At 47.9% G+C, this 22,354-nt stretch overlaps 1 protein-coding gene across 2 annotated transcripts in view; it reads right to left on the minus strand.

Annotated features, from left to right (window-relative positions):
• CA12 (carbonic anhydrase 12) overlaps window positions 1-12,400 on the minus strand; it is a 51,918-nt gene extending 39,518 nt beyond the window's left edge. The window contains exons 1-2 of one of the 2 annotated variants that reach the window (XM_037004195.2): window positions 12,040-12,400; window positions 7,310-7,330 (exon numbers count right to left, since the gene is read on the minus strand). In XM_037004195.2, coding sequence (XP_036860090.2) covers window positions 7,310-7,330; window positions 12,040-12,124 — 106 coding nt within the window. In that variant the 5' untranslated portion in view covers window positions 12,125-12,400. The remainder of the gene's footprint in view (window positions 1-7,309; window positions 7,331-12,039) is intronic. The other variant, XM_017666040.3, reaches the window with a different exon arrangement.
• Window positions 12,401-22,354: the final 9,954 nt, after the last annotated feature.

The raw sequence follows: 22,354 nt of genomic DNA on the forward strand, positions 1-22,354 counted from the left end.
CACAACCAGGCTGCATTGTGTCTGCACTTCTGCCAGGTGTCTACATTTCCAGCTGAATTATACCAACAGTCAGGGACCCCATTGCACCTCCCCTGTTCCAGACCCCCGACCCCTCTCCCACATCCTCTGCTTTCCCTTCCTTCAGTAATTCACATTAACGCTCTCCTTCTGCAGCCAGGATGATCCTTCTAATATGCTTATCCGATCATTTCGATTTTCTACTTAGAATGTTCCAACAGTCCCCCGCTGCCTCCAGGATGCTGGCCCACGAGCCCCTCACATTCTGACCCCTGCCTGTCTCCCCAGCCAGGTCTTCAGTAGTCTGAGGAACATACCAACCTAGATGATCACTGCATGGTTTGTTCCTTTGCCCCAAATGCCCTTTCATCCCCTGCCTTTTGTGTGGCCAGCTCTTTTGTGTCCTCCAAGTCTCAGCTCAGACATCACCTCCTCCAGGAAGCCTTCTCTATTCCCCAAACACTAGATGAGGTCTCTCTCTTCTGTGCTTCATCCCTCTGTATTGTAAGGTCCTGTCTAATTCACTGTCTCCTCCCAGATTCTCAGTCCCATAATGGCAGGGACCATAGCTTATTCATCATTTCTTTAGCTTCAAGTCTAGTACTTGGCATTTAGTATTTACTCAAAAAATAACTGTGGAATGGTTGTGAACCAATTGTTTTGCGTTAACTGAAAGTTTTGCCTTTAATATCCATCTTTGATGAATAACAAATGGGAAAAATTAACTATTTCATTAATCTATCAATGTGTTAAAGCAGATCTTTGAAACAATGGAATCCGTGGAAGCGGGCAGAATAGAAGAGTGATGAAAATGTATGGTCTCATACTCGAAGGTCCCTTCTAGCTAAATATTCCAGAAATCTGTTATAGAATTTTGGTTCCGGATCAGGAGAAATACCTATAAACTAGAAGGACACTACAGAGGAGCCTCTTCTGATCTGCAGATCATAGGAGAATACAGTTACCCAAGATGGAGCCACCAGTTTGCCTCTGGGCTTCCTAGTGGCCAAAGCCGAAGCAGGAAACAGTCAGATGCATGACTGCCTCAGACTTCCTACTAAACATCTTTGTTCTACAACCTTCAGAGTTACCTTTGTCCTTTCTCCACGTCTCATGCAGTTCCCAGACATTGGAGCACCAAGGAAGGGATGCCCTACAAAAGTAACAGGCAACATGCTGATGTCATGGCTCCCCACCATGAGTGAACCTCACTCTAATCATAACCCAAGAGACTTTTCTGAGCCATCTGCCCCAGAAAGGGGGTGGGGGTCAGCACGAGCCATTTGCCCTCACTGCCCTCTTAAGTCCCCTGGCCCCCTTAGGAGACCTGGATGGGTGTCATTCAGTTCACCCAGAAGCCACACAGCTGACCTAGTCACAAGTTAATGATTGAAAAAAATCATTAAAAAAGTTAAGTTGAGCTAAACAAACTATTTTATTTAGAGGTGTACTAGTTCTGAGTCAACATTTATGGACACAAGGAGGGGGCAGCTAGTATTTGTTCCTTCCTGGTTGGCATAAATCAAATGAACGTCAGGGAATTGGAAAGCTTGCACCTTAAAGGAATACTTCTGTAAACTAAAAAAACGGTGTTTAAATTACTTTGTTTATAAATACTTGTAATACTGATCGAACAGCAGCAAAAATGAACTGTGAGCTGGCTGAAAATTGGAAAAAGTTATAGTCGAAAATCTAATATGATACCCCACCATTCCTATATGCTGTGTTGGAAGCAGACACACTAGTTTTTATTTTTATACCTTTTTGCCCCCACTGTTTTCACTATTTAATTGTTGAAATCCCTCATTTCAGCTCCCTTCTTCATGTCATTATCCCCTCACAGCATGCTTCTCAGTGAGGAATGCATTGCATTGTTCCTAGATGCCATTAATGATTAGACATATTTGGATTTCAGAGATGCTGAAAGGGTGCCTCCCCACCCCTCCCTCTCGGCTGCTCTCGGGTGCAGGGGAAGCCAGTCACGGCTCAGGAAGGCGAGCCCTTGCTCCCTGTGAGGAGACTGTGGGATCCTGCTGGAACCATCTCTGATCCATTCTCTTCCTCATGGGAAACCAGACTTTCTGGTCCCTGCCTGGAGTCGCCTGCACACACCTGCTTTGAATCCAGCCTTTTTGCTTTAAATCTTTCTTTTAAGCTGATTTACCCCGTGGGCTCCTGTGTAGGGGATGGGCCACCAAGGGCTTCACCTGGCTCCTGGAGGACCACGCCCTGCCCTCTCACCTGAATGCCTGGGACACAGCGGAAGAGGCAAGTTCCAGCACAGCCAGCGGCCTGGCAGGGCACCTGCACCGACCGGCTCCTAGCTCCCGTGAGCCAGCTCTCGCCAGGCAGCTCCCACCCTGCTGTTCCAAGGCCTGACTGCTCCAGGTGGGTGAGGGTCCCTGCATGGCGCTGGGAGCCCCAGAAGCCAAGCTCCGGATTTCTTCCCAGGTTCAGGCCTCTATCTCTACCTCTCAGCCCTAAATAAAAGATCAGCCCTGAGGCTCAGGTATGTGTTGGTGGCACAGACCCCCAATGTCCCTAGTGGGCAGGGAGGCAGAGGACACTGCCTGCTTGCCTGCCAACAGCTTCAACTGCCTGGCTGACGAGACCACGGCTATGGAACCAGATATTGGGTCCCTAGAGGCCAGAAAAGCACCAAGGAGGTGAGGTCTGATTTCATCCTGGTCTGAAGGACAAGGCTAGAAAGAACATTCCGGACTGTGAGGCCCTTGTGTTTTTTGCTCAATCCCTTTCTTTCTCACGAAGGAAATGCCCTTTGTTCGGATTGTAAAAGCCATATCTCTTCACTGGAACACGCAAACCGCAGTTCTGCAACTCAGGAAAGATGAGAAATCATTACAAGTGGGTGGACCACACCACATCCACACACACCCTGGATGTCACAACTTCAATTAGAAGTAACTGGAACTATGGCGCAGATTTAATAAGTCACAGCGGGTTGGATTCCTGGCCTCCAGGGAAATCCCCAAGACACAGGAATAGGGATTTAGTTTCCCCGTATGAACTGAAGAACGTGTTTGGGCTTTTTCTTGCTCTCCTAAGACCGCTTTGTGCCTCTCCTCATCCATCCTTAGGACGGCAGCTGGGGCCGGGAGAAGCGCCGGGGGCTTCGGCTTTCCTCTGCCTCTCCCCTTTGGCAAAGGCAGGAGCTATCCGTGACTGCATCGGCCTCGTGATCGCACACGCTACCCAACTGCCCTCCTGCGTTCTGCCTCTAGCCCTGACTTCCCTGCTTTTCATACCGCATTTGGGTGTGAGGTCACACAGGGCTTATCCCTACTAAAGAATAAGAAGTAAAGAACTTTTCTTCCTAGTCTTCTTCCAGGGGTTCCATGTCCAGTTCTAGTTAGGGAAGGGCTTGGGGAGGATGTTTCAAGCCAGGGGAAGTTCCTTTACAGCACTTCATATCCCAGCAGGTTTAGGACAGAAGGTGGGTGGAGGTGGGAGCCTGGAGAACCAAGGAGCTTTGCCCCAGTGGAGGATCCCTTCCTGATTCCCAATGGAGTAAATGACTTAAGAAAGAGAAGCTACTGTCTGGGAGAAAGGAGAGCCGGGCAGGGCAGAGAATGGCAGTTCCTGGGTCACACAGGTCCTGCCAGCGGCTGAGGGCTGTCCAGGCATGGTGAAAAGCTGGGCAGAAGGGCCTTCCCAGGGCTGTAGTCTATTGCCTGCCCCCCACCCCACCCCACCCCAGGCCAAGCCACTATCCTTCCAGAATCCCCGCACCAGATGGAGGGGTGGTGGATGCCCGCAGGGCCCTGAGCCAGGGAGGAAAGCTTGGCTTCCATGTTCCCTGTCTATCCCCATCTCCTTTGAAGGTTAACTTCTCCAGAATGTCTGGAAAACAGTGGTATTTGCCTATTTCTGAACTAACTCACATCTGAGAGCATCAGACCAATGTCTGGTATGCTCAGGGAGGGAGCATGGCACCCTTTCTCTGCTCACATGACACGTTCTTAGGTCATTCATTCCAATACTGTCATTCTTTCTGGTTGCTCTGTTGTTTTGAATACATGACGGGTTTTTTTGGTTTCCTTGGGGGAGGGCTAAAAAAAACTATCAGGGTAAGAATGACTTTTCCAGCCAGCTGGAATTTGTTAACTCTTTTACTGAATATGAGAAAAGTACATGTATCATAAATGAACAGCTCGATGGATTTTTGCAGACCAAGGGCCTAAACATGACCAGCACCTCCCTCGTGCCTCCTTCCATCACCTGCCTGCCGAGGGCACCTGCTATCCTGACTTCTAATGGCACAGATTCGCCTTAGCAGGTTGGGCTTTATCCTCAGCCCACAGGGCAACCTCAGGGGCAGCTGCCCTCCAGTTCAGAGTTGGTGGAGCTGAAAGAGCTGCAGGACTGATTTGGGACCCATTTCCAGGAGGGAGGGACTACTCAGCAATTCTAAACGCAGCACACATCCAGCGGCAGCTTCAGCCATGGAGGAAGAACGCCAGGGGTAGAGGTGTCCCACCATGGCTGTCAGATGGTTCTGTCTCCAGGGGTCCATCTGGGAGGTGGCCTGGTGACTCATCGTGGAGGGGAATGGGGATAGAGCTCTCTTTCTGCGTGCTTCTAGAATTCCTCTCGTGGGGCCCAGGCAGCAGGAGGCGCGGGAGTGGGATGACTCAGCAGCATCTCCGTGCAAAGTAGCTGAGGTCTGCGCCCTGGGACCAGCCGTGGTGTTCGGTCAGACTTGTCCAGGGCAGTGCAGTCCTGACTGTTTGGAAACCAACCACTACCCACAGGCACCTGTGCCAGGCCCTCTGTTCATGTGTGTGACTCTGAACATGGGTGCCGGCTGCCAGCCTGGACCTGTTTGCCTCCTCAGCTGTCCTCTGACCCCACATCATGTGTGCTCGTTCCACTCATAAAATGCCAGATGTGCCTCTGTGCTCACTCCATGCATTTCATGCATCACTAGACTGCCCTCTGCTTCCTCAGCAAAAAGCTGCTGGAATTATGCAGGGCGGGAGGGCTGGAGGGCTGGCTTGGGCTAGCAGTCAGGAAGAAATGCTTTCTCTGGACTGGTCAATATGGCCGGACAGGGAAGCCCTCCCTTGGGGAACAGCATGCCACATGGCACTAGGATTTTCGAACCGTGCCTTGACACAGGGTCTCTCTGTTCCCTGTGACCATCTCACTCTGCCCAGGAGGGGTGTCACACAGAGGCAGGGAATCTGGTGAGACTCGATTTGTTTTTCCGCCTTACCTGGCCTGTAGGTGAGGCGGCTAAGTCACTCCTGACTCAGGCTTGAAGGCACTTGGGAACCAGCTGGTCAGTGTTTCTCTAAGCGAGTGTGGGTAAGAATCACTTGGGAAGTGCGTGAAATAGACAAGTTTTTCAGATATCCCGGGTCCAGGCCAAGGCCCGGAAATCTCAGTATTTGGGGAGCATTCCAGGTGATGCTGATGTAGGTGACCCCAAGCCCCAGTGTGAGGATCACTGGTCTAGACAGCCCCCTCCCCAGGTTACGGATGGAGAGGCAGCGAGACCCAGAGAGGTCCAAGGGCTCACTCAGGGTGCCGTGGAGTCAGGCCCAGAGGCCGAGTCCCCCCTCTTTCATGCCGGCACTGCTCCTGCCACCCTGCACACTGATGCTGCCCGAGGAGCCCTGAGGCCTGCATTTTGCCCCTTGCCCTTCCCTTTCCTGCCCTCTTGCTACTGCGGTCGTGGGAGACGGGGCGTTGAGACACAGAAGGAGATTTCTACAAAGGTCAAACACCTTCCTGCCTCCCCTCCCATCCCTCCCCCCTCTACTTCCTACCACCATGTTACTCTCCCTAAAACACAGATGGCTCCCTGCTCCTCCACGTAAAAAAGCCGGATAAAGTGGGAAGGGCCTGGCCCGCTCTCCTGTCTCCCCTGTTTGACCCAACCTGTCTTTCTGACCATAGAGTCCAACACTCCCCTGTAACTCTTCTACATATTTTCCCTCAAACACCATCTTGCTCTTTCTTGCCTCTGCTCCTATGATACCATCCACCTTGGTCCACAGCACTTCCTCCCTGCCACAATGAGTCCTTCCCATCTCCCAAGTTCCAGGTGAAAGGCTTCCTCCTCCAGGAAGTCTTCCTTGACCATCCAGCCCTAGCACTCTCATCTTACTCTGAACCATCAGAGCACTGAATCACTTGCTTATTATGTTATTATTATCTATTCTGCTTTGAATTGTGAGCTTTAAGTAATTCCCAGCTACAGACCACATCCTACCCTCCTAATTACCCACCCACTTAGCAACACGTCTTGGATATAGTAAGTACATAAGGAATCTTAGTGCAATGCTAGAGCCAGGAGACCTTGGCCTATAGGTAGCTGATTGACTAGTTCAGTGACTTTTTTTAGGCTTCCTGGGCTAACAAATACCCAAAGGCTAACTTTTACAAATCTTTGTGAGATGTTTCTCTGGATTCTGTTTCCACTATAGTAATCAACTTCCCTGCCTGTCGCCACCCCTCCTGTGCCAATGAAGCCAGTTCCACTCTCCTACTCACCATAACAATCTATCTTGCACATTCCTTGTGATCTGTCCTTAACAAGACCTTATTAATAACATCCCTGCACTTCCCAGTGGACCTGGGTGGTTGGCTGTCCATTCCCACTCCAGTTAAGGACCAAAGTCCCAGTTCACTGCAACACACCAAGGTGATTTGGAGCTACTTACCTTGCAGGCCTGCCAGAAATGGCTGATGTCATTCTTGACCCACTCCCATGGAAACCCTGTCATACACTTGATAACCCTCTCTCTCCCTATTAAGACAGGCACCCCTCTTTCACTAAGGACTGACCATTCACCAGTTCATTCATTGCTTGCTTACAAACATGGCAATAAGAAGTTAATTCTAGACACACTGACAGCTTAAATTCTGGGGCCTGAGCCAAATTTTCAGAAAGAAGCCCATTATTCTTTGTTTATTGTAGGATAAATGTCACGCCAAGGAGAAAGGCTCTCTCCTGCCCAAGGCCCTTGCAGTCTAGAGGTGACCTGGGCATCTTCACCTGGGAGGTTTGGTTGAATTCCTTGGAGGAAGCTGGGAGCCTTCACACTATGACTCAGTTCCAGTGCATGAAGCGGGATCATCTGCTGCAAGAAAGTGCTGTGGGCAGCCTGTGCTCTTTAGAGAAGCCTTTGTACTCTTTCTTTTCCACAATAACCATTCTTCTCAACACCCGCCCCCCCCCCCCCACAATAATCTCCACAGATCATGTGGCTTTCTGGTGAAACACAGCCATCTCCTCAAAAAAGTATTTAAGGTCTCTACTTACCAAAGTAGGTCCACTTGGATCCTGCAAAGAACAAAACAAAGCAAGTAAGTACGACTGCGCTTGAACCGATTGGAGAAAACACTACCGATTTGATTTTGAAATGGGTGAGAAAGGGAGGTGAATGCCCAGAACTGAAACTTTTTCAGAGTCTGCATCAGAGAAACTGCTTCTCGGAGCAACTGTGCTCCAGAGGGAAGCACGAGGCCGAGAAGAGTCCGTGCAGGCGCCTACGGAGGAGGGAGAAGGAGGGGCTTCTTCATTGGAAGCCTCCCAGGCATCTCAGGCCAAGTTTACTCCAATAGGTAGTGAATTCACAAGGCTCTAAACCTAAAAGCTGCCAGAGGGTCACAGTGAAAGCTCTCGCTCCCACCGCTCCCCCTGCCTTCATCAGAGACGAGCAGTTTTATCAGCTGATGTGAGCCCTTCTGCAGTATTAATACACACACATATGCACTTGTATTCTTTTTGCACACAAATGGTAGCATCCTAGAAACACTTATACACCTGGCGTTTTTCTACTTAACCGCATATCCTGGAGAATAGTTCATATCAGCAGTTCCCAGAGAAGAGAAGACCACTCTCAAAAGGAAAGCTTTTCTTTGAGGAAGCTGCCACGCTCACCTCCGTTAGAATTCCAGGGGTGGTAGGAGTGTGTAAGAGAAGTTCTGCCAAGAATATAAAGAAAGTCACCTACCACCTCCCACTCCACACCCCTGACACAGAAAAGTCCTTCGTTCCTACATCAAAACACATTTTTCAAAAGTCATTGCAGAGCTGCACTCCCATTACCCACCCCGACAGCTCCTTCTACCCATCCAGAGGCAGGGACCCTGAATGGAGACTTAGGGTGTCTCTGGGGACACACCACAGTGAGAGGACTGTTTAACTCCCAATCCCTCCCTCCTAGGGTCCCCCAGTGCCTCCGCGCCCACAGCCGGAGGAGGGAGACTCTCACGTCCTCTTTCTCCCTTGGGAATCGATTTGCAGTGAAACTTAACTGATGAGCAATCTGGTCACGTCATAACTGAGCATTTCCTACTCAAGCCAAAAGTGATTTGTAAAAGCTGAAAGAGGATTTTGGTTTTTTTCAGCTGGTTTAAGCTTGTACTTTTTTGTTATTGCTCTGTTTCATTTCTTTGCCTCATTGTTTTTAGTTAATTTTGTTTTTAGTTTTCAAAATTAATTGGGTAATTTTATTGAATGAATCTGTATGTGGTTTAAAGAGTCAGATGGTTCTACAAGGTCATTTTTTTTTTTTTACTAAAAATAACAGTCCCGTGACACCCCCTAGCCATTTTCCTGCTCCCCAGGGCAACTACTTTGAATCCTTTTAAAGCAATTCTTTTGTATTCTCTCCACACCTCTATAAAACGTTCCTATATATTGCTCCTTCATGATTAGTTAAGGTTTCGGCATTATTTACTGATAGCCCACCTGGAAGAGAGGATCGGGGTCTCTGTCACACATCTACAACCCATCAGCTGCTTCATAGGTGAGGAAATGAAAGCCCACTGGGGTGGAGTGGAAGATCACTGCCTGCTTCAGTGTCTCTTCACCTTTACCATTCATTATTTTCTGTGAACTTGGGGGATCTTTAAATCTCCTTCTCAATCCTCAGGAGGGGAGTCCAGACCCCTCAGAATATCTGATGACTACTATGGACCTCTTTCCCATAGAAATGCCCACAAGTTCAGCCACACAAAAGTTCCCGTATAATTAACCTCAGGAGGTCTGCAGAAGCCCTGAAACCTGCTGTGGACTCCATGAGGGTTAACGGTCCCACTATGAAGCACCCCGAATTAGCAATTAGATGAGGACATTCAGAAGCATGAGGAAACACATCAGCTGCCTCTGAGCAATCTTGCCTTGGACAAAAGTTTTAATTGCACCTGCCCCACAATCAGATCACAGCCTGAATATCCTGCATCTTCTGCTAGCCTCCCCACAGCTTGCTCAGCTGAGGCCTTCCCTATGACTGCAGCTCTCATCCGCAGATGAGCATAGGGATAATACTCCGGAAAGCTCAGGAACTGATATTACAGAGTGGACATCTGGGACCCTAAGACCTCGGGTGGTGACAGAGGACCAGGAATTGATCTTTGAAAGCAACAGCATCCAGAGCAGAACTTCCTGCTCTCCTTTCTCTGAACAGACCTGCTTGGTCCCTAACACTAGGAGCTTTGGGTATACATGGCCATATCTGGAGGGGCTCAGGAGTTAGAGGCAGGGAAGAACTAGCCCTGGAAAATGAAGGGGAGGGTGGTCTGAGTTAGGGGGTTCATCGCATGAAGGTGAGGACCCTTTCTGGTTCATTGTCAGCTCAGAACCAATCTCAGGAATTCTTTCTAAAGAAATATGTGTCCTGTGTGTGGGTGTGCATGCATGCGCGCGTGCCCACTTCCGCTCTATTTGGAAATGGCTCCTCCTGGTCCCCTGCCTCTAGGCAGGAGTCTTTTAACAAGGCTAAACTGACCCCACAAGTCAGACCAGGCCAAGGCCCCTGCGGCTACACCTTGGGGGCTTCCTGAAGGAGCAAGCCCTTCTAGGAGGGGAACGGTTCCCTCCCTGAGAAAGTCATCTGTTCTCTCTGGGAGACTGGGAGGCCACCCTGGATGCTCTAGAACCTGCAGACCCAGTTTGTACTGGGCAGGGAGAAGGCCCTGGGTACTCTGGTGTCAATACCTGGGGAGGTGGTATTTACAAAGATCTGGGTCGCGGTTCAGGACCTTGCCTGCTTTCGGGGCTGGGTGCTAGAACCTTCTGGGAGTAACTGTCATTGCGGCAGCCCGAGACTGTCCAACTCTCTACATCAGGTTCAGGCAGAGAAATCTCCGCAGAATTTATTGAAATGCTCCCCTTAACATTAACTGAAATGTTCCTGCATAGCAACTCAGAATTCCACGGTTTTCTTGGGAAGACACTTTACTTCACCTTATTATGCGCCCTCCTTCCCAAAACCCAGTCACTTTTCCCACACATTCACCGGTGTCAACCACTGGAAATTTAAATGTTGCAGGCAGAGGGCAGACTGCACTCTGACCCCATTATCCAGCTTAACCCATTCCACCCCCAAACGTGGGTTAATACTGACACTCTGCGTCTCAGTGATTTTTGCTTTGACCTTGTCCCCTGAAGCAGTTAAAAAGCCAAGAAGTCTGCATGAGGAGTAGCAATAAAAACTATGTTCTTAGAATGATAGGGGTAGGCAGAGGGGTGACTCCGTGTGGGGTGAAAATGGGATTTTTACTGCATGTTCCCCACCCTCACAGAGAAATGGGACGGGAAGTCGGGGAAGGAGAGGGTGAGGAGGGCAAGGGAGTGGAGAGGAGGGAGAAAGGAGGGGGGCTGCCCCAGCGTGAGGGGAGTAACAGGCTTTCAGAAAGGAAGCCAGGGAATGGCTGTTCCTTTCTGTCCTGGAGCAGCTTGGAACTAAGGAGAGATTTCTAATGAAGCTACAGGTCTGAGTTCAGCTTTCTTGAGGGGGAACACATGTCAAAATCTGCAGTTTTAAAAATTAATTTTCACTTTTGTGTCAGTCCTTTCTCCCACCTACCTTCTCTTTCTCCCAACTACATGACAGATAATATCAAGCATAGCCACCAGGCAGCAGACTTGACATGCATTAAACCCCCAGCTTCCTCCTGCCGTGCCTCAGGGGCACAATGGCCTCCAAGAGAGAAAGAAAAGGAGGCTCTGCACTTTCCTGCTGCTGAGCAGGACCAATTTCCCACCACGACTACCTAGCCAGGGAGGATTGATTTCTAGCCATTACAGTCACTTTTGGCCCTTCTATAAATGTTTCGACCTGACCTGGGTCCAGGAATCATAGCACCAATAAATGTCACTCTACAACTTGGGGCAAGCTCTGTCAAGGGCAAGGGGCCACCATCAGTTAGCTATTAAGGAAGTTTCCACAAGAGTCGCCATCTATCCCCAGAAAGGTGCTTACCCAGCTGTTGGCGAGCAGGCCAACTTGGCATTCTCATCTTGTTCCAAATGATTAACTAACCTGACCTCGGCCGCTCACTGCAACTCACTGCTGGACCTGAGCCTACACTTCTAGTCCCCCCACCGCCTCTTGCCACCCCACTGGGCACCCTCCATCTCTAGGCCTTTGGGGTTAAGGGCCTAATTATACTCAGAAATAAGGTGTGTATGCTCTTCTGAGTGCACACACACATACTTCCAGGAGAGTAGAGTTCTTCTGCAGAAAAACAGTGATTAAGGATGGGATACATCATCCCTTTGACTTGGAGGTAAAACTTAATGGTAAAGAGTCTCTCCTCCAAAGAAAAGCACCCACCACCATGGGAGGGCTCTGCAGCTAGGCTAGTGCGAACCTCTCCCTGTAATGATGCCGCTCAGAATGCCACTTTTCTACTATCTGCACGTGGAAGGGGCACAGTATTTTAAACCCTCATTTCTTTTCTCCTCCTCATTTAGCAAGTTTCCGGGGCACCCCTCCAGAGCTGGGGGTGCTCAAAGAACACACATATTTTAATACAAAGACAACGTGCTTCCCCCAACCACAGCAGACCGTGCGTTCCAAAGGAACACGGAGTATCCCTTCTAAAAACTGTGCTGTTGGGTACTAGACATAATATTCTGGGCCTCTCCGAAATGATCTTCGCCATTATGATTTTATCGTTAGAGAGTCCCGCAGGGAATCCTTCTGTCCAGCTGTGGCCGAGAGCTCAGAACCGGCAGGAAAGAAGAGGCAGAAACTTTACCGTTGAGTGGCGCTGGGCTGGAAGGCTGCTCCTTTAAGAGCAGCAGCAGGAGGACGGCCGCCGCGTGCAGGCTGCGGTGGGGCATCTTCGGCGGCTCCTGCGGGGCGGCGCGGGCTGCCGGCGGCCGCGCTCCTTCAGCTCTGCTCGCGGCGCTCTGGTCGGCGGGGCGCGCACTGGGATCGCGGGCGCGCAGCTCGGGCGCCGTGGCCAGCACGTCTGTTCTTTGGGTCCTTGGCTCCCCGCGGGCTGCTTTTATGGAGCGACTCAGCCCCGGCCACGTGATGTCATCGTGCGCAGGGGAGAGCGCCCTGCCTACGGGAGGTCTGGCGCCCCGGTCCCAGGCGAGCGGCAGCCCTGGCTTCAGCCGCACTCCGCGGGGCAGTGCCGGGGCGCTCCTCGGGGCCGGGGCACCCAGTTCTCCGCGGGAGCAGTGGGCAGGCGTGGGTGAGATCCTCCCGCCTTGGCCCCACCGGGAAGGGCGCGTCTAGGGACTCGCTTCAGTGAGCGTGTGTGTCGCTGCCCTTCCTGAGAAGCCCCCTAAAATGCCATATGCCCAGGAGCCTCCAAGGCCCCAGTCATGTGCCTGCCTGGACTGGGCACACGCACCTGTCAGGGACTGGGTACGACAACAGAGGGGCTGCATTCAAATTCGGAATTTCTGCAGATGGTACAGTGTATCCTTATAAGGTCTTATCTTTGAAATTTACAGTCAGAAGAATTATTAAAACTAGCACATGGGGTACCTAATGAACAGCTTTACTAAGCAATTAGACTTCAGCCTAGTAACAGGTGAGAAGACAAGGTTCACGGTCATTACTATCAACCCATTCTCTAGGAAACTGGGGCGGTGAGGGGTATGGGTGTCCCTTCTTTGGGGTAGCAGTAGAAGAAAGGGACCTACATTATTTACTGAGCACCTACTATGTGTCAGGCATTTTGCATCTTGGTCTAGATCCGTGTCTGAGTTCTGTTACCAGTGCATATTATCATCACCTGTGGCTCATTTCTGCCCATTTCCTCACATATCTATATTCTTTTAAATATGTGTATACATGCATCTAGCGCATGGGGTACCTAATATATTTTTTTTCTGATCCTTTTTGTATTTAGTCCTTGTTCAGTTGTTAAGTCACAGGTCTTACAAACCTGCTGCCCCCAGTACTCGCCTAACCTTCCTGCTGTCACTGCCACCTGCTGTTCCCAGCACCCTTATCACGTGTGCTTCTGGCTTCCCTGGGCCCTCTGAATGTCTCTGCACTGCTCCCCCAGCCGAGCTTGCTCTCCTGCCTGCTCGGTGACCCTGCCTTTTCTCTTGGCGCCCTGCTGCCTACAGACATTGCTCAGACCACATGTCTGCTGCAGGGTGCCCTCCTCCCCCCAGCCCTGGTACGTGACCCCTGGCTTTGTGGCTGGACCCATCCCGTCCTCCTCTTGGCCACAGCAGCCTGATCAGGTCTGGACTGACGCTCACCTACCTGTCCACGGTGGTTTGGGGGGGATGGAGCAGCTTCTCTGCTGAGAGCCACTAGGAAGCACATGCCACCCACATTTCAAGGGGTGTTCCTGTTCTGTCCCTGTCAGCTCAGCTACTGTTTGGGTTAATAAAGGGCTTTGAAGTCTTTTTAAGGAAATAGTTACAAAAGTAATTTTTTTACTAGCACTTCCAGACCAGGAGGCTTAAGGATGAACTTGTCTACCTGCAGCTCCTGATAGCCTTGAGCAAACTCTGTGTTGGTGCGCCTTTCACCTGTGGTTCTTAAGACATCTGTGTCTCTGATTTGTCACCAAGGGCTTTAGGGGATGGAATGTACTAGGGGAACACAAGGGGTTGGGGAGGAGCACCAGGGGTTCTGAGCTGCGTGTAATGAACCCATGGAGGTGAAATCACCCGCCCACCACCTCACAACCGGTTAAAGATAAACTGGGCCATGCACACACATTTTGTCACTCCCACTCCAGGTGTTTTCCCTATGTCTGGCTAATAATTAAGTTCAGTTTCTCGTTGAACATGTACCTCTAGGTGTACTCCAGGGATCCTCAGAGATGGAGAGGTTAAACTGGAGGGGTGGGGGGATGGATTTAATAGAACCACAAGGCAAGAGAGGGGACTAGAATTGCTGGAGAGAGAGAGAGGAGGGTTGGGATTACTGCATGTCTAGATCAGAGATCTTGTTAATTAATAAAGAATGGCTAGCAATTAAAAAGGAATTGAGAATATTAACTGAGACCCCAATTGCTTTAAATGCTTTGAGTGAAATTTTTTTTAATCTTAGGGGAGCAGAGTGGGTAAAAACAAACAGAAATGGATGGAATGACGGAACTTCTGAAGTACTGAAGCTGAATGACAACCCCTCTACCCCCAACAGCACAAACCTAACCAGCTTAAATCCTCAACTCTGGGAAACTTTCCTGCCGGAGGCTTCCAGGGAGGAGGGCCTGTGTAGCTGACCATGTACGGACCTGCTTTGCCTTCAGTCAGATAGGGCTGCTGTCAGCCAATAAATAACCAACCACTCCACAGGGGTACAGTGCACTCAAAATGTGGCAACTGGCCACCAAATGACACACCCAGATGGAAGGCTTCTAGGGAGCAAAGCTCATCTCAAGTGTCACCATCTATATCGGCACGGGGGCGAGTCTGGAGAGTCAAAGGGCAGAGGAGCATGGAGGAAAGGCAGGTGGGATTTGGTGTCATGAGGTCAGGGCTGAGATGCCTGCCACGCCACTTAATGGATGGTCTTGGCAGTGGTGCAATCTCTCTGAACTTCATTTTCTGCATCTGTAAAGTGCAGGTTGTAATCCCAGCCCCTGGGTCACTAACAGAATTGATGCACAGCTGGAATGAAGTAGGGCAAGTGGCAACCGTTCTGTTCATTCATTCCTCCACCCTCTCTGTGCCCAGCACTGTGCCAGGCTTGATTCTTGCTCTTGGAGAGTAGGTAAACATAAAACAAACTCATAAATAACTATGTCATGGTGATTATGATTGCAGTAAGTGTGACAGAAGATTGGTGTATAACCAAGAGGGACCCACTCTGTCCTGGAGTGGTCAGGGAAGACATAGTGAGCATAAGGATTGGCTTCTGGGACTTCATAACACCTTTGAAATGCACAGCTAATAGCAGGTTCTTTCTCCAAACTGGCACCATTAGGTGGGCTTTGTCCTTTACACAAGCTAATTGTTGGCCTTTCAGGCAGAAGGGTTAGAGTATAGAGAATTGTATTTCTTAAGGTAAGAATTAATTCTTCAAAGAGCGTCACTCAATTGGGAATGCGCCTTCATAGGGGGCTAATGAAAGGACTGGTGGGGGCAGAACTAGCATTTTTAGTGAGTGCCTACCTTGGCACTGTGGTTGGCATGTTTGTTATTCCTGATTACCCTTGGGGATAGCGTTAGGTTGGCCATTTTACACATGAGGAATCTGGGGCTTGGAAAAGGTCAGTCCTTTCTGTGCACAAGTTCATGAGGCTTTTGAGTGGCAGAGACTGAATCCTCAACCAGATGATCCTCTGTCTCCAAGACTCAGGCAGGCTCTTTCCACAGCTATCCTCACAAATGCCTCAAACGGGGATGTTTTGTTTCGGGATTCATCTGAGATCTGGGTTCTCTAGCTTTCTAGATGCTGTGATCACTGATCTGTTCATGATGGGCACAGGATGCCAATTCTGGCAATTTAATAGTGTTCAGCACAGGCCATGGCTGTGTGCCCTTCCCCAAGCCCCAGGGAGTTACTGAGGGACCCTGCACTCCGATCAACGCATGAGCATCTGCCAGAATGTGGTATGAGGAGCCTGAGACCACAGAGCTTTGACTTGACAGTTCTCCAGCAAAGGAGAATATGAGCCTGACCACATAGCTCCCTGTTGTATGTTAATATTAATATAACACTATATTAGATATTAGAGCTTTGCTTTGACCAAGAAAAGGGGATCTGGAGGGCAGCAGAGAGAGGGAGAGGCAGGGAAGAAGGGAGGGAGGGGACTGGGCAGTGGCTGAGGGAACCTCTAGGCCAAGACCTCCGTGGACCTACTGATCCCAGCGCCAATGTCCAGGTCTTCGAGAATACAGTGACTTTTGTAGCTTTATTCACATCTGCTTCTTTACTTCTGTGGCTCGGAGTCATAACCTCTGTGTGAACCCTGGCTCCCCTGCTCAGTTTCAGGCAGGATCAGTTGGAGGACAATGTGACCCGCAGTAAAGAGCACCGGACTCATGGCTCTGCCAGGAACCAGCTCTGAGCCCTTAGCAAGGCTTTTGCTCAGTATATGCCTCAGTTTTCTGATCCTTAAGTTGAAATAAGAATGTCTAAGCCCACACAGGGTTGTGGGCATGGGGTGAGACCGTGTATGTGGAAGTAACTTTGAAAACAAAAGTACTTGACATGCACAAGACATTCCCGATTGGGCTTAAAACAAAAGAAAGGAAGTTGTTTTGATCTCAGCTTTGGTTTACTAATCTAAGAAAATGGAAATTGGATTCCGACTAGGGACTGTAAATTCTTACCCAGCAGTCCCTGCCACCAGGTACCATGGTAACTGGTGATCTGGGCTAATTAGTTGTCATTGACTCCTTCAGCTGCTGCTTCTGTTGTGATGAATACTGGCTTGTCACTAGGACTTTTTATAAAGCATTCTGCATAATTAATAAATGACAATAATTCAAAATTCTATGCACAGAGCAAGTTAGCATTGTAAGTGAAAATAAACCCTGGTGCAATATGTTTTACTTCTTTACTGGTACATTATTCTGGACACTATGTTTAGCTGACACCAGGGCTGCTTAGGAGATACAACTGGACTATGTAGCTTAGGGTTTCTCACACCCATCTTACCTTTCACACCTGCTGGTTTCATACACTCTCCTTTAACCTTGGGGTTTGGTCCAGGTCCTGTTCTTGTTCTCCATCTGAGGCACTGTCCTTTCTCACCCCTGTCTTTTAAACCAAAGTACATTCACAGACAGCCTCCCTAACTCTGCAGAACTCATAGACATTCTAAGCTCACAGGTGGCAGCCTAAATGGAACAGTTCTAATACCAATTCTGATAACTTCTGACAGAGTTAGGGAGGCTGAATGGTACAGGGCCACATGAACCTGAGTTTTGAAACTCAGCTCTACCACTCACTGCCTGTGTGATCTTGGGCAAGTTACTTAACCTCTCTGAGTCTCAGTTTCCTATTTTTTAAAGAGATGAGGACTGTTGAGTAAGTATACCCCAAAGAGCAATAGGGAGGAATAAATAGAATAATCTAGGCATATAAAGCACAGTGGCATATAATAAGCATTATGCAAATGATAGTTCTCTGCTGTAGAAAGGTCTGGACTGCCTGAAGGGAGATGATTTCATCCCATAGTTCCTAGATGGGGCAACCCCACCAACTTCCCTAGTTTGAGCAACCACAGCAAACTCCATGGACCCAAAGAAGAAAGGAAGATTTCCAGGTATCTCTTTACCCCATAACATCAGCCCCTCAAAGAATGTAGCTTTAGTCACAACAAACCAGTCTTCTACTGAAGCAGTGATGCATTCTAAATAAGCAGACTCAGAATCACTGCACCACAGGAAATGTCTGGTCAGTGGAATTATGGAGAAGGGAGGGGTCCTGAGCACAGAGATGACACAGGCTACTGGATAAAGCTGTTCATTTCCTCTTGTTTGGTTATTCTAGTTCTCTACAATTGCAGGAATTTTTGAGCAGATCCCTCATTTCAGCTCCTTTACAGAAAACTGGCAAGCAAGTCCTGTTGTCTCTGTTGGTTAGAGAGTATTAGGAACACGCAGTGTGACTCCACTGCTTCTCAGCCAGCTGGAGTTACACCCTGAGCTGGGCCACCTTGTTTTAGCTCTAGCACCTGACAGAGAGCTCGGCAGGCTGGAAGCCTGGTGCAGTTAACGCTGCTGGCAGCAGGGCATGGGCAGGAGAAGGCAAATGGGCTTCCTGACAGACTGTTGAAGCTGAGCTGCCTCTCTGGCCAGCAGCCAGCTCTGGCAAGGATCCAGTTTCCCCTCAAGCCCTGAGAAAGGGCTCAGGTATACCAGATGGCCAGGCAGAAGCAAGGCATCAGAGTCCTCTCAGCGGAGACATCACAGCCAGCAAACTACAGGTACTTCCCTCAGGGGAGGCCGTGCATGGCGAGCCCACGGAGATGAGTAAAGAAATCTTATCTATGCAGCTCACTTCCTAATGTCCCCCAACTTCCCATCCTTGTAGTAAGAGTTTGGGGCTCACTTTGTAGTCTCCGTCTCAGTTTTTAACACAGATATGCAAAATTTATGTTTCTACATACTTTTTTACGTATCCTATTACATATCTCTGTTTACTCGACAAGGTTTTGGAAGTGGTAGAAATGATGGCAAGGTGCAATGAGAGTCCTTAGAGAGTGTGCAGAGAGCTCAAGACATTAGAACCCAGAAACCCGAGCTCTCTCTTCAAATTCTGTTTCCTCTGGGGAGAATGGGAAGGGGAAATACCTTAAATACCTTCATCATTCCATTTTTGTAACACAGACTGTGCCACTTAATTTCAGTGAGATTTGAAAAATTCTTTTGAGACATTTAGGAAGGACCCCATACTCTGTAGTCACAAAGTGTGTTGATGCTTGGAACCGCAGAGCTGTTTGCTTGTTTGTAGTGGAGGCATCAGATCTGTCTGTGATATGAAGTATCCCTGGGCTCATTACATCTCTGAGAGGAAAAACGTGTTAACGCAGGCCCAGTTCATAGGAAACAAATCAATCCAGAGATAGCGAATAAGAGAAATCCCGTCACAGTGGGTGTCATGTAACTAGCTGCCATCAGAAGGGATGTGGTGAGTACTAGGCATGAGGGCAGCAGAAGTCATGAAGGAAAGTGCTAACTTGTACCGTCCAGACAAAAGGGGAGGCACAGGGAAGTGAGAGGTAATTCTGAGGTCTTCCCTCTGGGAGGTGAGCGGCATGGTGATTTTGTGAAGGTTCAACACGGAGTCTGGTGCTGGATGAAACACGCCTGGCCAAGACTGAAAACAGGACTTTAAGCCTTCAACTTAAACGGGGCAACATCTCAGCCAACTGATTCCTCATACACATAGTTTTTGACAGAGAATTCGTAAAAGAGAAAAATTGCCTGCTAATCCATCCTACCTGACAGTAACTTCATTCTTCTGAGTTCCATCCTGTCTGTGTTGACAAAAAATTTTATCCAGTTACTGTTGAGTAAATATACCATTTTTTGTATACTTCTTTTTTAAAAAAAGCTGATGAATGGGTCATAAACACTTTCCCACATTTCTAGTGTTATAATTTTAATATGAACAACATTTAAGACAAGTTTTGAGAAGTCATGAAGCCTGGGAAGATTAGTGATTTAAAATGAGGAGTCAAGTTTCTTGAGTGACTTCCTTAAGGAGGTCAGGAAACTCCTAGAACAGCAACAAAGACACAATTTGATGGATTCAGATAAATATAACAGGTGGATTGTCAGAAAATCGGTAGCTTGATGGCTTTGGGGACAAGAGAAAGTGAGTGCACATGCTGTGCTGGTGCATGAGGGACGTGAGCCTGCCGGGATGGGTCCAAGTTCACAGTCCAGGGCAGAGGTGGCTGGGGTGTACGACAATGAGGCTTCCTTCTCAGTCCACATGCTGAACAGCATCTCATCAATAGGCCCTCTCAAGAAGCTTCTGGGCCTCAGAGTGCCTAAAAGAGCCCATGACTGAGAAACAAGGGCACTCAGGGAAGGGGAGTCATCAGATCTGCACATGCACGGGGACACTTCATTCCTGGTCCCACGTGCAGGCAGCTGCCAGCCGTCCTCATACTTGCTCTGCTTCTGATTTGCTCTCTTCTTTATTTCACTAACTTCTTGCCCTTGAACTTCCTCCATCTTTAAGACTGAAGACTCAATGGGCTGCGGTCTTCCAGTTCCAAAAATTAAGTGCTGTCCCTGCAGACGGACTGATTAGCTACAGCACTAGGAAGTAAACTATAAAGATAGTGTCCCAGGAAACAAGGTGACAGTTCTACTTGTTACACATCTTTACTGCTTGGGGTTTTTAAACAGCAAATCTGGTACAGATTAAAACAGTTGCACAAGTTAAAGTTTTTTTTAATTGAAGTAAACAACTGTTTCTTTCTTGAGAGAAAGGGAAGAGAGACAGACTACCTAAGGAGAGGAGGGTGTTAAGAGGACCAACAAAAGCAGCAAAGATCACAAACGGTGAGGACAGAGGAAGGTTTTACACAATCCCTATTGCTTCCAAGAAATCTGGTTCTGTAGAGTGAGCGCTGAAAAAGCTGAGAGTGTTATTTTGTGTCATTTCTGTTTTTAAACCTACCTACCACATTTACTTATCCATTCCCCTAGCCAACACCTTCAGCTCCCTGCTACCAGTACTACAGGGAGATGAAGGTCTTTGTTCACGACCCTTTAGGACTCCTGTGAGAGTTTCTCTGAAGCAAATGCCCATGAGTGGAGTTGCTGAGTCATAATATCTATGCAAATTTACTTTTACAAAGTACTGCCCGGCTATGCCTGAGAAGCTCAAAAGTCTCAGCAAATAAAGACTGTCCAAACTCCTGCACTTAGAGACTTGATCAACCTCTAGCCTGGAATCTAGCAGCGTAAAGTTATCCCCTAGGATGATCCCTTAAAATGCCTGCCTGGAAGCTTAGGCTGCCAGGAAAATTTATTGTTCTTTCTACCCCAAACTTAGTGATAGGTAGATGGGTCCTTGAATCCCCTCTTAGAACAGTTACTTTAGAAAGCTTGAATTACAAATCCTTTCTCTGCCCTTTGAAATATAAATTACCACCAAAACTGTTTCCTGAATGCTCCAAGAGAGCTGTCTCTTTGAAATGCAAATGTTCAGGGAGATAACTCTCCTCTCCTCCCACTCGCTATGGGAGGTTAAGAACCTAACTTGGGTGGGCACCTTGCTCCAGCCTGTACCCCTGCTTCCTGTCATAAGGATGGGAGAAGTTTGTTTCTCCTCTGGATAAGCACTAATTAACAAATCCACATGCCCTAGCCACGTGGACCAACCCCTCTTATCATCCCTCTTAACACCCTTGGCACCTTGCCCTTAGCACATCCTTTAAAGGTCTCTGTGCTTTAAAAATATCTGCAGACTTTTGTTTTAGGAAAATTGAGTTCAGTTCACTCTGGACTCGTTTTCCCTATTGCATCAGTTACTGAATAAAACCTATTCTCACTGTTTTAACTAGTCCAACTTTGTTTATCTTTGACATGCCCTAGAATAATTCTACAAGTTTACTTTCCCAGCAGATGAGCAGAAGAGTTTCTGCTTTCTCTACAGCCTTGCTAGAATTTAGTATTATCCACTCTCCTCATTTTTGCCAACCTCATAGTTAAAAATAGATATCCTTCTATTGTTTTAGTTTTCATTTATCTAACGACTAATGAAGTTGAATATTCATCTAATAACTAGCAAGGTTGAGCAAAACTAGTGGATTTTCTTGTGTGAGTTGCATATTCATACCCTTGGTCCATTTTTCTATTGGGTTCTCTGTCTCTGTTGATTTATAGGACTTTGTTATATATTCTGGATAATAATCCCTTGCTGGTTTTACAAGTCATGATTTATTTTTCTCAGTCTATCATGGACGATTAATTTTGACAATGCTATCCATCATTATCATTATCATTAATTTTGACATAGTGAAATACCTCAATTATGGCAGCACTTTTTATGTCCTTTTTTAAAAAAAACCCTTCTTTACTTTTAAGATCATAAATATACCCTCCTATATTTATTTCTATTTATTTGTTTTGTAGAGTTGACTTTCACGTTCATATATTTAGTGCATCTGAAGTTCACCTTTGTTTATGGTGTTAGGGATCCGACTTAATTGTTCTCTATGTAGTGAAGTCCAGTTTTCCCTGAACTGTGTCCTAAGCAAGCTATCCTGCCCCCACTGATTTGTGGTGCCCTCTTCCACAAATCAGGCACTCACACCCAAAAACATAAGCACACCAGATACATTTCTGAGTCCTTTTCTGAACCTTGATGTATTTGCTTGTTTCTGCACCAGTACCATGGTGTTTTATTGTGTAATGTTTTGTTATATAGTGTTTTATTGTACAGCATTGTAGTATTGGGCAAGTCCTTTATATTTGCTCTTTTCTCAGAATTGACTCAACTAACTGGACTCTGGTTATTCTCCCGTGTAAATTTTTGAATATGCTTTTTCATTCCCTAAAAAATTTGTTCAGAATATATTAAAATCCCTTGAATTTTAAATTAACTTTGGGAGAATTGATATCTTCGTATGTTAAGGAATCTTGTCCACAAGTATGGCCTATCTCTTTGCTTAT

This window comes from Manis javanica, chromosome 8 (assembly GCF_040802235.1).
Source record: "Manis javanica isolate MJ-LG chromosome 8, MJ_LKY, whole genome shotgun sequence".
Classification (NCBI taxonomy): Eukaryota; Metazoa; Chordata; class Mammalia; order Pholidota; family Manidae; genus Manis; species Manis javanica.